General features: G+C 36.6%; 1 protein-coding gene across 3 annotated transcripts in view; it reads left to right on the top strand.

Moving 5' to 3' along the window:
* Positions 1–404: 404 nt before the first annotated feature.
* The window catches only part of STXBP5L (syntaxin binding protein 5L), a 398449-nt gene continuing 382607 nt past the window's right edge, over positions 405–16246 (top strand). For 2 of the 3 annotated variants that reach the window (XM_047876610.1, XM_047876607.1), the window contains exons 1-2: positions 405–549; positions 1710–1906. In XM_047876610.1, the coding sequence (XP_047732566.1) occupies positions 1718–1906 (189 nt within the window). In that variant the 5' untranslated portion in view covers positions 405–549; positions 1710–1717. Of the gene's footprint in view, positions 550–1118; positions 1175–1709; positions 1907–16246 lie in introns of those variants that run through there. The other variant, XM_047876609.1, reaches the window with a different exon arrangement.

The following is a 16246-nucleotide window of genomic DNA, read 5'->3' as shown; positions in this document are numbered from 1 at the left end:
TTTGCACACTTCCACGCATTCTATTGATTCACACTTGCGTCCTTCAACAGGTAGCGCCAATTACAGCCCCCAAAACACGGCCCCCCAGCATACTGGCCAATCTCTCCGTCAATCAAACACTTCAACCACTTTTCTAAGTTCTCCCCTCCCCCTTTCATTGGCTTTTCCTTCGGCCTATCCCCCAGTTTCTTCCGCGCCTCGCGACCGCGGAGCTTGACTCTATGGAGCCTAGGATTGGAGCCGAGGCTATTTGCTCCCTTTGACGTACCGTAACTCTCCGCCCCTTTCTCCAGCGCCGCGCGGCCTGAAGTGGAGGGGGCGGGGCAAACGAGGGGGCGTTCTAGGGGGCGGGGCTTGCATCCCACGGCGGGAGGGCGGAGCCTTCGTTGGAGCCTGCCTGCTTGGTTAGGACCTCGGAGAGCGCCGGGCGCCGCGACCAGAGGAACCGGAGAAGCGGCCCCAGTCGGGAGGGACTGACGCCTGCTAGCCCGCCTCCCTCCGCACCTTCAGCTTCTCGGGCTGGCTGGCACCTAGTGGCGGCCGAGGAAGGTGCCTAAGTCTGGAGTCCGATAGTCATCCCTCTGGGACGCCGACGACGCCGTCCAGCCGCGGCTCCCTCACACCTGTGTGTGTGTGTTCATGAGCGTGAGCGCCCGCGCGCGAATTTCTGTGTGACGGTGTTTGAGTGTGCTCCGAATGGGCGCGCGAATGTCTGTGTGAGGGTGTTTGTGTGTGCTTGGTGCCTCAGGCGCTCCGCCCGGGGAGGGACCGCGGGAACGGCGGCTCTGCGCGCCCAGCAGGCTAAGGCGGGACTCGGGCCGCAGCTGTAGCCGCCACTGCCTCACGTCCCCCAGGAGCCGCCGCGGTGCTGCGGGGAGAGCGGACAGGCGGGCGAGCGCGGCGGCGGCTGCGGACAGAGGGGGGCGGGGGGTGGATGGAGCGGGGAGAAGAGGGAGGAGGGCTGGAGACGCTGGTGGCGGGGGGGGGGGGGGGGTTGGAAGGGGAGGGCAGAGGGAGAAGCGGAGGCAGCCGGCGCCGCCGCCGCCGTTCACCCCTCCCGTCTGCTGTTGCCGTGGGTCACCCGCAGATGTTTTGGGGTCCGACTGTTGGGGGTGAGAAATGGAAAAAGGCCTCCCCTTCATTACCTACTGAGAAGAAGGGAGTGTTGAAGATGGTGAGGAAGAGTCCAGAAGGTGGTAGCAGAGTAAATACTCGCTATCCCACCGCCCAACCCCAGTATCGTTTTTCTGAAAATATTCTGAGCTGAATCTTTAAAAAGAAAGCCCGCCCTTAAGAGAGACAGAGTCTTGGTCTGTTGGACTCCGGCTTGATTGTATAATAATAATGATGATATAATGCTAATGACGATGATGACACTGCCTTTTATTTTTACCCCAGTGCTGATAAAGCGTAGCTACAGCTGAGGATAAAGCACTTGAAAATTTGATGTATGAGGAGGGAATACTGTTGCCTTTAGAGTTGTATTTTATTATTTCTTTTTAAAGGATGTTCTTTTTAGAATTAAAATTTGACAAGATGAAGCCTGGCGCGCGCTCTCTCTCTCTCTCTCTCTCTTTTTTAATTCGTTTATAGCCAATGCTTGTAAAATGGGGACTGGCTACTGCCTTCACTAATATGAAAAGCTCAACACTTTTACCCAGGTATAAGTCCATGCGTTAAGTCACCCTTTCCTTTGAATTTCTCAACAGTTTTTAAAATGAAGAAGTTTAATTTCCGAAAAGTTTTGGACGGCTTAACTGCCTCCTCCCCTGGCAGTGGTAGCAGCAGTGGCAGTAACAGCGGTGGTGGGGCTGGAAGTGGTTCCGTGCACCCAGGAGGGACTGCAGGGGTTCTCAAAGAGGAGATTCAGGAAACCCTGACTTCAGAGTATTTCCAGATTTGCAAGGTAAGTTTTGAATTGGCTTACAGCCTATTATTTCTTTATTTCACTGTTGTGAGGAAAGAATAATTAAAAACGAACAAAGCAAACCAAACCAAACAAAAACACTCACTAGGGATCAGAAATTGTTGACATGCCAGCATCAGGCAGTCCTGGGCAGACGACTCTATAGGTAGATGTTTGAATTAATAAAGATGTTCTAGGCATCGACTTCAGTATCAATTTAAAAAGCAATGGTAATTTAAAGTGGAAATAAGCAAACATAAAAAGTAGAATTTGCAATGTCAAGGCCCAAATTGTGGGCAAAATTTTTAATGTAATATTTATGCGTAAGTAGTAAACTGAAGGAGAAAATAATCATTCTGGTTAATTCCATGTTGACATTCAGAGAAACTAATTGTTATTTTATTTCACTGTGCAGTATAAAATGATTAAAGCTATTAAAATGTTGCTAGAAGTAATAGCTAAGTGAATACATCCATTTAAAAAGATGTAACAGTATTGTTTTTAAATTCATTGTTTAAAATTCTGTATGAAAACACCTCCAGATTCTTAAATTTTTAAACAAATCCGTGGACTTAATACTTGTAAGAACTTAAAAATAGCCTGTGTTCTGGTTTAGTGAGGAAACATTTTGGGTAACTGTACTCTAATGTTCAAGTTCTAATGAATAAGCAAAATAGAGTTTCTGATGGGGAGCCATGAGAATTTTCAAAACAAACATTTTGTTACTATATAGATATTTATATTTTCTGACATAAAGTAGTTTATAATTCTTACTGTTCTTTTTTCTTTTGGGAAGGTAGCTTAGGATTGTATTCTTGACCTCCATGTACAATTAAAAAAGCTACTAAGTCATTCATATAATACTGATGAATATAATTTTAAGATGTGTTTGAATACATTAGAACAAATCATAAATTTTTGAAATTACAAAAATTATTAAATGTTTTGGTACTTCAAAAGAATTTTTTGAAATTATTAAAATTATTTTTGTAGTAAATAACATATATAATGGGGTAAGTTTAAATTATTGTCTTATTCGCTATTCCTGGTAGGATCATTATAAAAACATTAAACCTGTATTTATTAAAATATTATATATTAATTTACATAAAAGTGAATTTATTTAGAATTAGATTAAAAGATATAATTCTACCCTATGAAGTTTCTATGCATACAATTTTGTATACAAAGTTGTATATAATTTCGTTCTCAATTTGAAATAACATATAAAGATGCCAGGGTGGCTCAGTCGGTTCAGCCTCCAAATTTGGCTCAGGTCGTGATCTCATGGTTGGTGGGTTCTGGCCTCGCTTCGGGCTTTGTGCTGATGGCTCAAAGCCTGCTTTGGATTCTTTGTCTCCCTCTCCCTCTCTCCCTTCCCTGCTCATTCTCTGTCTCTCTCTCAAATAAATATTAAAAAAAAAAGAAATAGTAGATATTTTGTCAGATTAGGGGCTTAATATTGGTCATGAAAGAAATATGGAAAAGGGTCTTACAGGCTCAAATTTGAACTGCTAGTTAGGAGAATAATGCTATGATTATCTAATATTTGGTGTATTACTCTTTCCATTCCAAGATTCTGAAAAAATTTCCAAAATCTCTTAGGATAGTTTTGGTAAAGATAAAATAGTTATAGAAAAGGTAGACCTCTGAAACAGATTGGCAGGACTATTGAGGTTTTAAATCTGGTAGAGAAGGTTTTAAATTAAAATTTTCAGGGGAAATGGGTGAATGCAAGAGAGGAAAATGGGAGATATGTAGTTGTCTTCCTATTTAGTCAGACAGGAAATAGTCATGAGAAGTAGCAGAAGTTAAATATGCATTACTTCAAAAACATATGGCATGGTAGGAAGAACACTGGCCTAGGAATCAGATTGTACTTTATTTAAAGCTCTGTCATTTGCCAGCCATGTAATCTTGGACAAGCCATTTATCTGCCTTGAGCCTTGATTTTCTCATCTGTGGTATGGTAATAAGTATTTCTACTCTTCTGACTTAAGAGGGTTACTGGGAAGATCAAACAAGACAATTAGGTGAAGGTAATGTATAAATTTGGAAAAGGTGCTAAAATGTGTATTTTTGTATTCTTAAATTTTTGAAATCACCTTGTTCTTAGTGGAATGACTATAACCAGTAGGTTGTAATAATATAAGTACAAAATTATACTTTCAAAGAAATTAAGAGGATACATAGCTGTGTAAGTGGAACACTAATAGTATTAAAGTGTTACTAAATGGGGAAAGTACTATGGCATCTTTGGATAGCAATATACTTAATTTTTAAAAGTGATTTTATGATTGTACTTTAGGTTACCTTGACTATAAGAAAATATATAAAAATGGATTAAGGAAATTCCAAAATTAGGACTGTTACTAAAGTGGGGACTTCATTTGGACTCACTGATGGAATGTGCAAAGAACATTCTATTCTGAGTACTAAGCAGTTGGCACCTTTTGGGTACTTGTAACTTTTCCACATGATCAAAACTAAAGTATAAATCTGTAATCTGCTCTTTTGAAAACCATCCTCATCTCTATTATCTGATCAGTCATCAAATCCTATCCTATTTCCTCAGTATTTCTGAAATTTATTCCCTTTTCATCATCTTCAGTACCTGTTCATTCTATCATAGTTTCTTGGTTAGTCTCTTGAAATCACTTCCTACCTGATCTTCTTACCTCTAGTTTTACCCTGTTCCAATTGATTTTGTTATAATAATGGTTATTGCTGAACTGTAATGTTAATTATGTCATTTCCCTGCTAAAAAGTTTATGTTCGTTTCCCTAGAGTAATGATGCTCTACAAATAAAAGGCTAATGTCAGACCCAGTAAACAGCAGCTATTCAAACAAGTAAATATACCTTACTGGCATACATTTAAAAATAAATAATAATAATAAATTATACAGCTACTCAATAAAAATCGTGTATTTTATATTTGGTTTTTGTTGTATAATATTATCCCTGTCAGGTGTAGGACTTTTGATGGCCTTATAAAAGTAAAAGTATAAAGTTACACCTTTTATAATCAGTGACAAATGTATAAGAAGTTCAAAAACATAGAAATGGTAGAAGAAACTTAGGTTCAAGCTTATCAAAAAACAAGTTATACATTAGTTTAATGCAATCTAAGTTCAGTATGTATGCATTTGAATGCCCATGTTGTTCAGATATTTATGAACTACATGAAGTGCCTTTTCTGAACTTGAATTCTGTGAAACACAATTTGAAACTACTGCTCTATACAGTAAACGTCAAGGTGCTTAACTTGATCTATATCAGGTTGAGGTTCTTATTTACATTTCCATCCTCATTTCCTTGATTTCCTACACATACTGCATTCCCTGAAAGGACCATATTTTCTCATATTTCAATGCCTTTTCTCAATTTGTTGCTTCTGACTAGAATATCCTTTCCAGCTTTAATAAACTTGGAGAATTCCTAGTTACTTTTTATCTCATAGTTAAAATATCACCTCCATGAAACCCGCTCTGTCCACTACCTTCCTTTTTTACTGCCCAAGGCAGAATTAGTTTTTTTTTTTTTCCCTTCTGTTTTTTTATAGCACCTGGAATATTCCTTTTGGTGTGAATTTAGCACCTTACTGTGGTTAGAAAATTTATTTTTCTGTCACTATTGTTAAATTGTCAACTCTATGAGAGGAAAATATATGTTTCCTTATCATTACTAGGCTGCTTACTACCTAGTAGGCCAGTGGTTCTTACCCCTGTGTAAAAGAAAGATTTCTAGCTCCACTCATCTTAGAGAATCCATATCGAGGAATGGGGCCTAGACACTTGCATTTTTTGAAAAGACCCCACAGGAAATTCTGATACACAGTCAGTATTGAGAATGATTGTAGTAGGCACCTGATATACTTCATGAATGAAACAGTATATACATGGTTGGTTGATTAAAGCAGAAAGTCATTAATAACAATATATGTCTTAAACATTTTATTTTAACTGAAAATGTATATACACCACTTTACAGGTCACTTGATGAATGAACAAGATTTTTTGTTGTTGAGCATTGGTTCTGTAATTGGAGTTCTGTGTGGGCTTTTCTTCCATAAACCATCCCAAAGTCATTATGTATAATTTTCAGTTTTAACTTATTTAAAGTAGAATAAGAACTTTTGGGGGGCACCAAAGTCGGTTGAACATCCGACTTTGGCTCAGGTGATCTCATGGCTTGTGAGTTCGAGCTCTGCATTGGGCTCTGTGCTGACAGCTCAGAGCCTGGAGGCTGCTTTGGATTCTGTGTCTCTCTCCCAATCTGCTCCTCCCTTGCTCATGCTTTGTCTCAAGAATAAAGTGGGTGATGGGTCTTGAGGAGGGCACTTGGGATGAACACTGGGTGTTGTATGGAAACCAATTTGTCAATAAATTATATTTAAAAAAAGTAAATAAAAAATTAAAAAAAGGACTTTTTTTTTGCTTTTGAAGCAAAGTGTCAGGTCCTTCTAGATGATATATACATATCATCTGACAGTTTATACACATGATGAATATATGGTTGGCCCTTGAACAACATGGGGGTTAAGGGTGTGGATCTCCCCATGATTGAATATCTGTATATATTCTACTCCCCCAAAACTTAACTCCCTGAAAACTTTACCTCCCCAAAACTTAACTACAAATAGTCTGTTGACCGGAAGGCTTACTGATAACATAAACAGTTGATTAATATGTAGTTTGTATGTTATATGTATTATATAATGTATATTTACAATAAAGTAAGCAGAAAAAAGAAAATGTTATTAAGAAAATCATAAGGAAGAGAAAACACATGTATAGTACTAGGTATTTATCTAAAAAAATTCCAAGCATCACTGGATCCATGCAGTTCATACCCATGTTCAAGCGTCAACTGTATGTACACGTATATAGAGAGTATAGGTGAGTGTATATGCACACAATATATATGTATGAATGTGTGTGTATATATAAAATCTATCTACCTATCATCTATCTTAATTCTTACAGTTAATTGTCCCACACCTAATTAGGCTGGGAGTAGGAAAGTGTGAGAATTTAAGCTAGAGTTTCAAGTATTCAGTGAATCATTAATGTCAATCTATGTTTTACAAAGAGGATGGAAAGTTTTTGTTAACCTAGTGAGTTTGTTACATTAAACTTAGCTTTATTTGTAGGATCTCCCATTTCACCTTCATAACAGTCCTGTAAGGAAGGCAAGAAAAGTGTAAATATTTTTATTTTACTGATAAGACATCTGAAGCCAGAGAATTTAAGTGGTATCCTTAGGTCTCCAAGTTGGTAGGAGGCATAGCTAAGTTTAATGCTCTATTCTTCCATTATTAAATCTAGTATTTTTTCTGTTTTATCTTTCTAACTTATTAGAAAAGACAACATGAGGGGCGCCTGGGTGGCGCAGTCGGTTTAGCGTCCGACTTCAGCCAGGTCATGATCTCGCGGTCCGGGAGTTTGAGCCCCGCGTCAGGCTCTGGGCTGATGGCTCAGAGCCTGGAGCCTGTTTCCGATTCTGTGTCTCCTTCTCTCTCTACCCCTCCCCCGTTCATGCTCTGTCTCTCTCTGTCCCAAAAATAAATAAACGTTGGAAAAAAAAATTTAGAAAAGACAACATGATTAATTTCTTAGGAAACAGAGATTTTGAGAAAATAGACTATTCTATTGACTCCCCTTCAAAATACATCCTAAATCTGATTACGTGTCTTCACTTCTACCACATCTTTTGCCTGGACTACTACTCAATAGCTTTCTAGGTATTTTCTCTGTTCTCACTCAGGCTCCACTTTCATAATAAGCAGTAGAATCCCTTTAAAATTTAAATCATATTATGCTATTCCTGCTCAAAACTCTCCAATGGCTTTTTATTTCTCTTAAAAATAAAAACAAAAATCTCATTAATGTCTTATAGAGATCTAAATGATCTGGCCCTGACAAGATATCATTTTCTTTTTTTTTTTTAATGTTTTATTTATTTTTGAGACAGAGCATAAGCAGGAGAGAGGCAGAGAGAGAGTGAGCGAAACACAGAATCTGAAGCAGGCTCCAGGCTCTGAGCTGTCAGCACAGAGCCTGATGCAGGGCTTGAACTCATAAGCCGCGAGATCATGACCTGAGCCCAAGTCGGATGCTTAACCAACTGAGCCACCCAGGTGCCCCCAAGATATCATTTTCAACTCTACTTCATGTTACTTACTCTGCATCAGCTACATTGGTTTTCCTATTGTTTCTCTGACACGATTCCTACCTCAAGGCTTTTTCATTTGCTTTTCTTTTCCATGGAACACTTTCCTCCCTAATAATTATATTACATATTCCCTTTATTTTATTTAGTTCTAAGTTAACTAATTGTTAACTTCTCAGAGAGATCTTCATTGACTGCTGCTCACTCCCTCCCTGACCTTATCCTGATTACTTTTTCTTGATAACACAATTACCTGTCATTAAATTATATATTATTTGCTTGTTGTTTGCTTCTCCTATCATAATTTAACTACATGGGGGCAGGGCTTTATTATGTTCACAACTATCTTACCAATTCATAGAACTGTGCCTGCCATATACAAGGTAATTAAATATTTGTTGAATGAATAAATGAGAGCAGGAAAGGTAATAGAAAGGTGTATTAAGAGCAAACTAGGTATTATTTTGAACAGCTTCTTGGAAAAGGCTTTTATGGAAGACAAGGAAATTATTCAGTGAAAGAGTGACACCATTTTAGGAATATAGTGTATAATTTTCAAAAAGACCTGGAAAAAGAAGACTGTAGAAGTATTCAATTAAATTTCAGTTTTTATTGGAGTGCCTGGGTGGCTCAGTTGGTTCAGGTCATTATTTCTTGGTTCATGTGTTCGAGTCCTGCATCGGGCTCTGCGGTGACAGATTTGGGTTCTGTGTCTCCCTTTCTCTCTGTCCTTCCTCCGCTCATGCTTTGTGTTTCTCTCTCTTTCAAAAATAAATAAACGTTAAACAAAACTTTTTTTTTCCAACGTTTTTATTTATTTTTGGGACAGAGAGAGACAGAGCATGAACGGGGGAGGGGCAGAGAGAGAGGGAGACACAGAATCGGAAACAGGCTCCAGGCTCTGAGCCATCAGCCCAGAGCCCGACGCGGGGCTCGAACTCAAGGACTGCGAGATCATGACCTGGCTGAAGTCGGACGCTTAACCAACTGCGCCACCCAGGCGCCCCTAAACAAAACTTTTAAAAAATTAAATAAATTTCAGTTTTTATTGAGAAAGATATAAGGGACATTTTATTCCTAAATCTTTTTAAGGGAACAATTCAGAAGTACTGGATTGACAGTGACAAACACATGGGATGATCTAGACCTAACTAACAAAACAGACAAAAAGAAATATATCACTAGAACAAGATGGCATAATTCCTAAAGTTTTGAATAAACTCTTAAATTCGCCAACTCATAATTCATTAACATTTATAAGCTGTTTTTATAAATGGTCATAGTGTCAGAGCCAACATGTAGATAACTAGTGTAACTACTGCAAGGAAATGAGTTTGTAATCATGATCCTTATACCAGATATAACATAAGATGTTCCCAGATACATAGGTATAAAATCAGAAACGTGTGGACTGTGGAGAATTAGGCTTTCCAGGACCCAGGAAAGCTGAAGGAGGTCAAGTCCCTAGGTTTTCCTGATTATTATCTCTTCTTCAGGTTTCCCATTGTCTCCACATTATTCTAATTTCGCATGTCTTTACTTGGGAGGTTTTGTAACTGGGTTTGGTGCAAGTCCGTGATCACAGTTCTACATATTTGCAATTTTCATTCATTAAATATTCCCTGAGATGTGCGGACCTGTCTCATTCTGTGCTGTAACTAGTATTATAAAAGATAGTACAGTTGACATAGCAGGATAACTTATTATGGATAAAGCATCTGACAATGACTTCATGCTCCTGTAGCCAAAATGGACAGGTGAGGGTGGGCATCTTTAAGAATAGGAATGGAGGCAAACCAGAAGACTTAAGCTACCTTGTTAGGGTTGAGATGGTAACACATTTAAGAACCAAATGCATTAAAATTAATTTTTTTTAAGAATAAGCAACAAGGGTACGTGGGTGGCTCAGTTTGTTGAACGTCAGGTGCTTGGTTTTGGCTCAGGTCATGATCTTGTGGTTTCACAGGTTCAAGCTCCATGTTGCACTCTGTGCTGGCAGCATGGAGCCTGCTTGGGATTTTCTCCCTCTCCTTCTCCCTCTTTCTCTGCCCCTCCCCTAGTTGTGCTGTCTCTGTCTCTTTCAAAAAATAAATAAACTTAAAAAAAAAAAAAAAAAAAGAGGGGCGCCTGGGTGGCGCAGTCGGTTAAGCGTCCGACTTCAGCCAGGTCACGATCTCGCAGTCCGTGAGTTCGAGCCCCGCGTCAGGCTCTGGGCTGATGGCTCGGAGCCTGGAGCCTGTTTCCGATTCTGTGTCTCCCTCTCTCTCTGCCCCTCCCCCGTTCATGCTCTGTCTCTCTCTGTCCCAAAAATAAATAAACGTTGAAAAAAAAAAACTTAAAAAAAAAAAAGAATCAGAAACAAAAGCCAGGTTATTCTGTTACTCTAGGTTCTCTACTTTGTTTATCCTAAGAGCATAAGAGTGCGGGTACAGGCTCATGTAAGGGATTATAGACTTGTAGGAAGTATGTTTATAAACTTTTAAAGTTACCATAGAGAGCAATCACATTTTCTTACAAAAAGTCTTTTGGTGCTAGTATATTGTCAGCAAATTGGATTTTTATCTCATTTAGTATGGCAGTTCTTATCTTAAAAACAATTAGTGCTCTTAATAGTGAAAAAGAACTTTTCCTCTAGCTACCACAGTCAGACAAGGAAAAGAAATGAAAGGCATCCAAATTGGTAAGGAAGAAGTAAAACTGTCACTATTGCAGATGACATTATACTATATATAGAAAACTTGAAAGACTCCACCACAAAAACTACTAGAACTGATAAGTGAATTCAGTAAAGTTGCAGGACACAAAATTAATATACAGAAATCTATTGTGTTCCTGTACACTGATAATGAAGTAGCAGAAAGAGAAATTAACAATCCTATTTACAATTACATCAAGAGTAAAATACCTGGGAATAAACAACTAGGAATTGAAAGATCTATACTCCAAAAACTAGAAAACACTAATGAAAGAAATTGAAGATGACATAGACAAATGGAAAGATATTCCATGCTCATGGATTGGAAGAACCAATATTGTTAAAGTGCCCATAATACTCAAAGTAATCTATATATCATTAGATTAGCAATCCCTATCAAAATATCAACAGCATTTTTCACAAAACTAGAACAAATAATACTAAAGCTTATATGGAACCACAAAAGACCCTAAATAGCAAAACCTATCTTGAGACAGAAAAACAAAACTAGAGTTATTGCAGTCCCAATTTCAAGATATATTACAAAACTCCATTAATCAAAACAGTATAACTGGCACAAAAATAGACACAGAGATGAGACAGAATAGAAAACCCAGAAATAAACCCACACATACATGGTCAATTAATCTGTGAGAGAGTAGGCAAGAACATACAAAGACAGTCTCTTCAAGAAATGGTGCTGAGAAAACTGGGCATCTACATGCAAAAGAATGAAACTGGACTACTTTCTAATACCATACACAAAAGCAAGGGAAACAAAAGCAAAATTAGACTAGTGGGACTATACCAAAATAAAAAGCTTTTGCACAGTGAAGGAAAGTATAAATAAAATGACAAGACAACCTACTGAATGGGACAAGATATTTGCAACTCATATATCTGATAAGGGTTAATTTCCAAAACATAAAAAGGACTTCTACAATTCAACACCAAAGAACCAAATAAACTGATTGAAAATGCGCAGAGGACCTGAATGACATTTTTCCAAAAAAGACATACAAATGGCCAACAGACACATGAAAAGATGTTCAGCATCACTAATCATCAGGGAAATGCAAATCAGAACCACAATGTGATACCACCTTACACTTGTCAGAATGGCAAGAATAAAAAAGACAAGAAATAACAAGTGTTGGCGAAGATGTGGAGAACAAGCAATCCTTGTGTGCTGGGTTGATGGGAATGTAAATTGGTGAAGCCGCTGTGGAAAATAGTATGGAGGTTCCTCAAAAAATTAAAAAGAGAAATACCGTATGGTCTAGTGATTTAACCACTGGATATTTATGTAGAGAAAACAAAAAGACTATTTTGAAAAGATATATGCACTGCTATGTTTTTTGCATTATTTATACTAGCCAAATTATGGAAGGAACCTAGGTGTTCATCAGTAGATGAAGATGTAGCATACACACACACACACACATATATATGTATATATACAAAATAAAATATTACTCAGCCATAAAAAAATGGGATCTTGCCATTTGCAACAACATGGATGGACCTAGAAGGTATAATGCTAAGTGAAGTAAACCAGGCAGAGAAACACAGATGCTATATGATTTTACTTATGTATGGAATTTAAGAAATAAACTAAGAAAAAGACAAAAGAAAAACAGACTTTAAAATACAGAGAACAAACTGGAAGTTGCCAGAAGGGAGGTTGGTAAGGGGATGGGTGAAATAGAGGAGATTAAGAATACATTTACTGTGAATGTATGAGAAAACTGGGCATCTACATGCAATGTAGAGCACTGAATAATGTATGGAATTGTTGAATCATATTGTACACCTGAAACGAAATAATACTGTGTTAATTATACTTCAGTTAAAAAAATATATATATTTTAAAAAAAAGTGCTGTCATACTTTGTGTATATTTCAATATCGAACTAATTTAAAAACTTACATAATTTCCAAGTTTGTTTTTCTGTAGGATTATCACCAATGATTAAATCAAATTCCTATTTCTTGAAGTTTAGCGCATTTCTGTAGACCCCCTTCTGCCTTCACCTGAAGATTGCATACAAAAAAATCATAGGATTAATTAAGTTCCATAGTTTACTTTCAATAATAGAATGATTGTATTGCTTTCCCATATTATAGTTCTATAAATAATTTACATATTAATTTGACAGCAATAACTTTGTATTCATTAGAAGTTTCAAATAGAAGCCCTGTTTTAAGTTTTAAGTTGAGTTTTTGTTGTATTAGAGAAAACTGAATTTTTTGTTTCTACTTGTCAAAATAATGATCTTTATAAAAGAATTTGGTTATAGCTGCTGTGCTCTTCTTTTTAATTTAAAAAAAAGATAAATTTAAACATCTTTTTAATATTTAAAAGGCTAATCTCTTAATGTGTATAATACACTGGGAAATCATTCCTAACTTTCTAAGTAATGCTAAAATTTATTGATAAGGAGTGTTAGAAAATCAATGATTAAGTTTGATAAAACTAAAAATAGAAAGCATATTTAAAGGATTTGGGGAAAGTAGTTGTAAAGAATAGATTGCAAGACCTCCAGAAAATACATAAAGGCCCACTGTGATATCTTTATAGAGGTTTGGTTAAATGGAATATTCATAGTTACTGAAGGAATATAAGAAGATATTTTAACAAGTTTATTGCTCAAATAATATTTATTGTACCATGTAAAATGATTAGTACATAAACCAGTCTCACCTAACTATAATAAGAGTGAAATGATATCTTTTGGTTGATTAATCAACAAAATCAGTTAATGATATTTTCTGGGCCTATGTAAGATATTAGAAAGAAGAGTATGATTTTAGTTCTAGGAGGCCTAAAATTACCAGTTGATAATATATAGAATTCTTTTGAATATAGTTATATATAATCAATTTAGTGAATTTGAATACAAATATAATTAATGTTTTAATTCTAGGTATCTTATAATTGGATTACATGTATCCAGTAAGTATTTCTTGGGTTGAAAATAGCATAAAAACATCATCATATTAGAATATGTACATTTCATTATAAATAAAATTGACCATTATGTAATGGTGGTTTTAGATGTAGATTTGGTACCTGGAGTCAAAAGGTAAGGATTTGTAGCTAGAGAACACCGTTACTTTTTAAAATTTTTTCTGTTTTGCCAACCATTTGTACATTTCAGTAACATTAAAAACTGTACACAATAAATGTACACAATAAAAATGTGTTGTGTACATGTACACAATAAAATTAGACTGTCAAGAAATTAATTGGATTGCTTAATGTTTAGTCTAATTTATTTATTATAAATTGACTAAACACCTGTCTATAAATCTGCAAACCAAAAAAGTTTGAAAATCATTAGTAGTATAATCAATTGAGAAGTTAGATTGAATCTGAGGGAAATGCTTACAGTTTGTAAACATCTGAGAAGATGAGAAATGTAAACCTAAAAAAGAAGACATAGGAGAAGTAAGCAGAATAAGAGGAAAGCTCAAGAGTAGAGGTAAATAATCTGATGCTTTCTTTACAAAGAATATTAAGAAAGAAATTCAAGAAAGTCTCAGCATTGCAAAGATGTCAAGGATGATGAAAACAAAGCAAAGAAATTAAAAACAAACCAGAACTGAGAGAGCCCATTTAGACCAGGAGGAACTTGATTAGGGTAAAATATTTTCAGTAAGATCATGGATAAAATTAAGGTCACAGTATAATACGGAATAGAGTTGATAGAATCAGTACTATAAGAGTAGGTGTATAAGGAGAAAAGTGGTAGGAAAGTAGCAGTGATGGTAGATACTGATATCATTTTAGTATAATACTGTAGTGGAGATAATGAAATTGAGCCATAGAAAAGAAGATGAGGCTACCAGAAAGGGAAAGGTTGAATGGGGAATAGAGGAAAGATTTTCCCTTTAAAGTAGTAAGGGTCTCTGATCTGGACATTTTTTCTTTAATTGAGGAGTAAATTTTTTCTTTACTTGATTCATATTTCATTTGAATTCTGAGCAAACTGCTTTAATCTCCTCTCAGGTAAATAAAAATATGAGATTCTACTAGAATATTGCATTAGTTTCCAATTTCTGATGCAACAAATTATCAAAGACTTAGCAGCTTAAAGCAACACAAATTTATTAGCTTATAGTTCTGGAGGTCAGAAGTCTGAAATGGCTGTCACTGAGCTAAAATCAAGGTGTTGGTAGCATTGCATCCCTTTCTGGAGGTTCTTGGAGAGTGTTTTTCTTCCTTTCTGGCTTTGATAGGCTGGTTGCAATTCCTTTTGTCTTCTTCCCAACATTGGCTAATTGAATCTTTCTCACACTGCGTCGCTATGACACTAACTTTCCTGCTTCCCTCTTCCACATTTAAAGACCTTTATGATTACATTGGGCCCGCTAGGATAATCCAGGTTTATTCCCCCTTTTCAAGCTCTACTGATTAGCAATGTTCATTGCATCTGCAACCTTGATTCCTCCTTGCTGTAAAATCTACATATTCACAGATCCTTTAGGGAGCCACTATTCTGCCTGCCATAAAGATATTCATTACCTTCACCTATCTGTTTTATTTTTAGTTACTTTATGGAAAATAAGAATAATAAACTCCTACTTTCAATGTTTATCAATTTTGCAAATCTTAATCTCTCATTTCATTGCTTTAACGCAAATCTCAGACATTATACCATTTCATCTGTAAAAACTTTTGAGATAAGAACTTTCCCCCTTCTCCTTTTCAAAAATATAAACTTTCCCCCTTCTTCTCTTAAAAAAATCTCTAGCACCATTATCACTTCTAAAAACATTAACAATTTCTTTATACACTCTAATATGCAGTTAATGTTTACATTTCTTCAATTGTTCCATAATTTATTTTTGTAATTGATTTGTTTGGATTGGGAACCAAACAAGGTTCACACTGCATTTTCATCTGGCTTTAAGTTATCTTTAATTCAAATTGTGTAAAGTCACAGAGTTTTGTTTTGTTTTGTTTTAAAGATCAGGTATCCTATGCTTTTGTGTATGTTGCTGAAAACAAAGCCTGTTTCCTTTCTGAACTGTTAGACTCTATGTGAGGAAGTGTGTGGGTTGTTCAGAGTACCACAAGTTGAAAAATAGACTTTAGATTTTTAAAATTTGTTTTCTAGAGATGGGCATATCTTTTAAAGAATTGGAGAAAGAAAATTTTTAAATTAGCCTAAGCTACTCCTACTTGATGATGCCATTGTGGGGGTAGATTTTCCTTAGAATATTAGAAAAGAGGAAAATATAAAAGACATAGAAGATGTGAAAATTAGGGGTGCCTGGGTGGCTCAGTCAGTTAAGTGTCCAATTCTTGGTGTTGGATCAGGTCATGATGTCACAGTTTTATGGGTTCAAGCCCCCCGTTGGGCTCTGTGTGGCAGCACAGAGCTTGGTATCTTCTCTCTCTCTCTCTCTCTCTCTCTCTCTCTCTCTCTCTCTCTCTCTCTCTTTCTCTCCCCCTCCCCCACTTGC

This window comes from Prionailurus viverrinus, chromosome C2, assembly GCF_022837055.1.
Source record: "Prionailurus viverrinus isolate Anna chromosome C2, UM_Priviv_1.0, whole genome shotgun sequence".
NCBI lineage: Eukaryota > Metazoa > Chordata > Mammalia > Carnivora > Felidae > Prionailurus > Prionailurus viverrinus.
The sequence above is the reverse complement of the archived record's forward strand: the minus strand, read 5'-3'. Positions and strand labels throughout refer to the sequence as shown.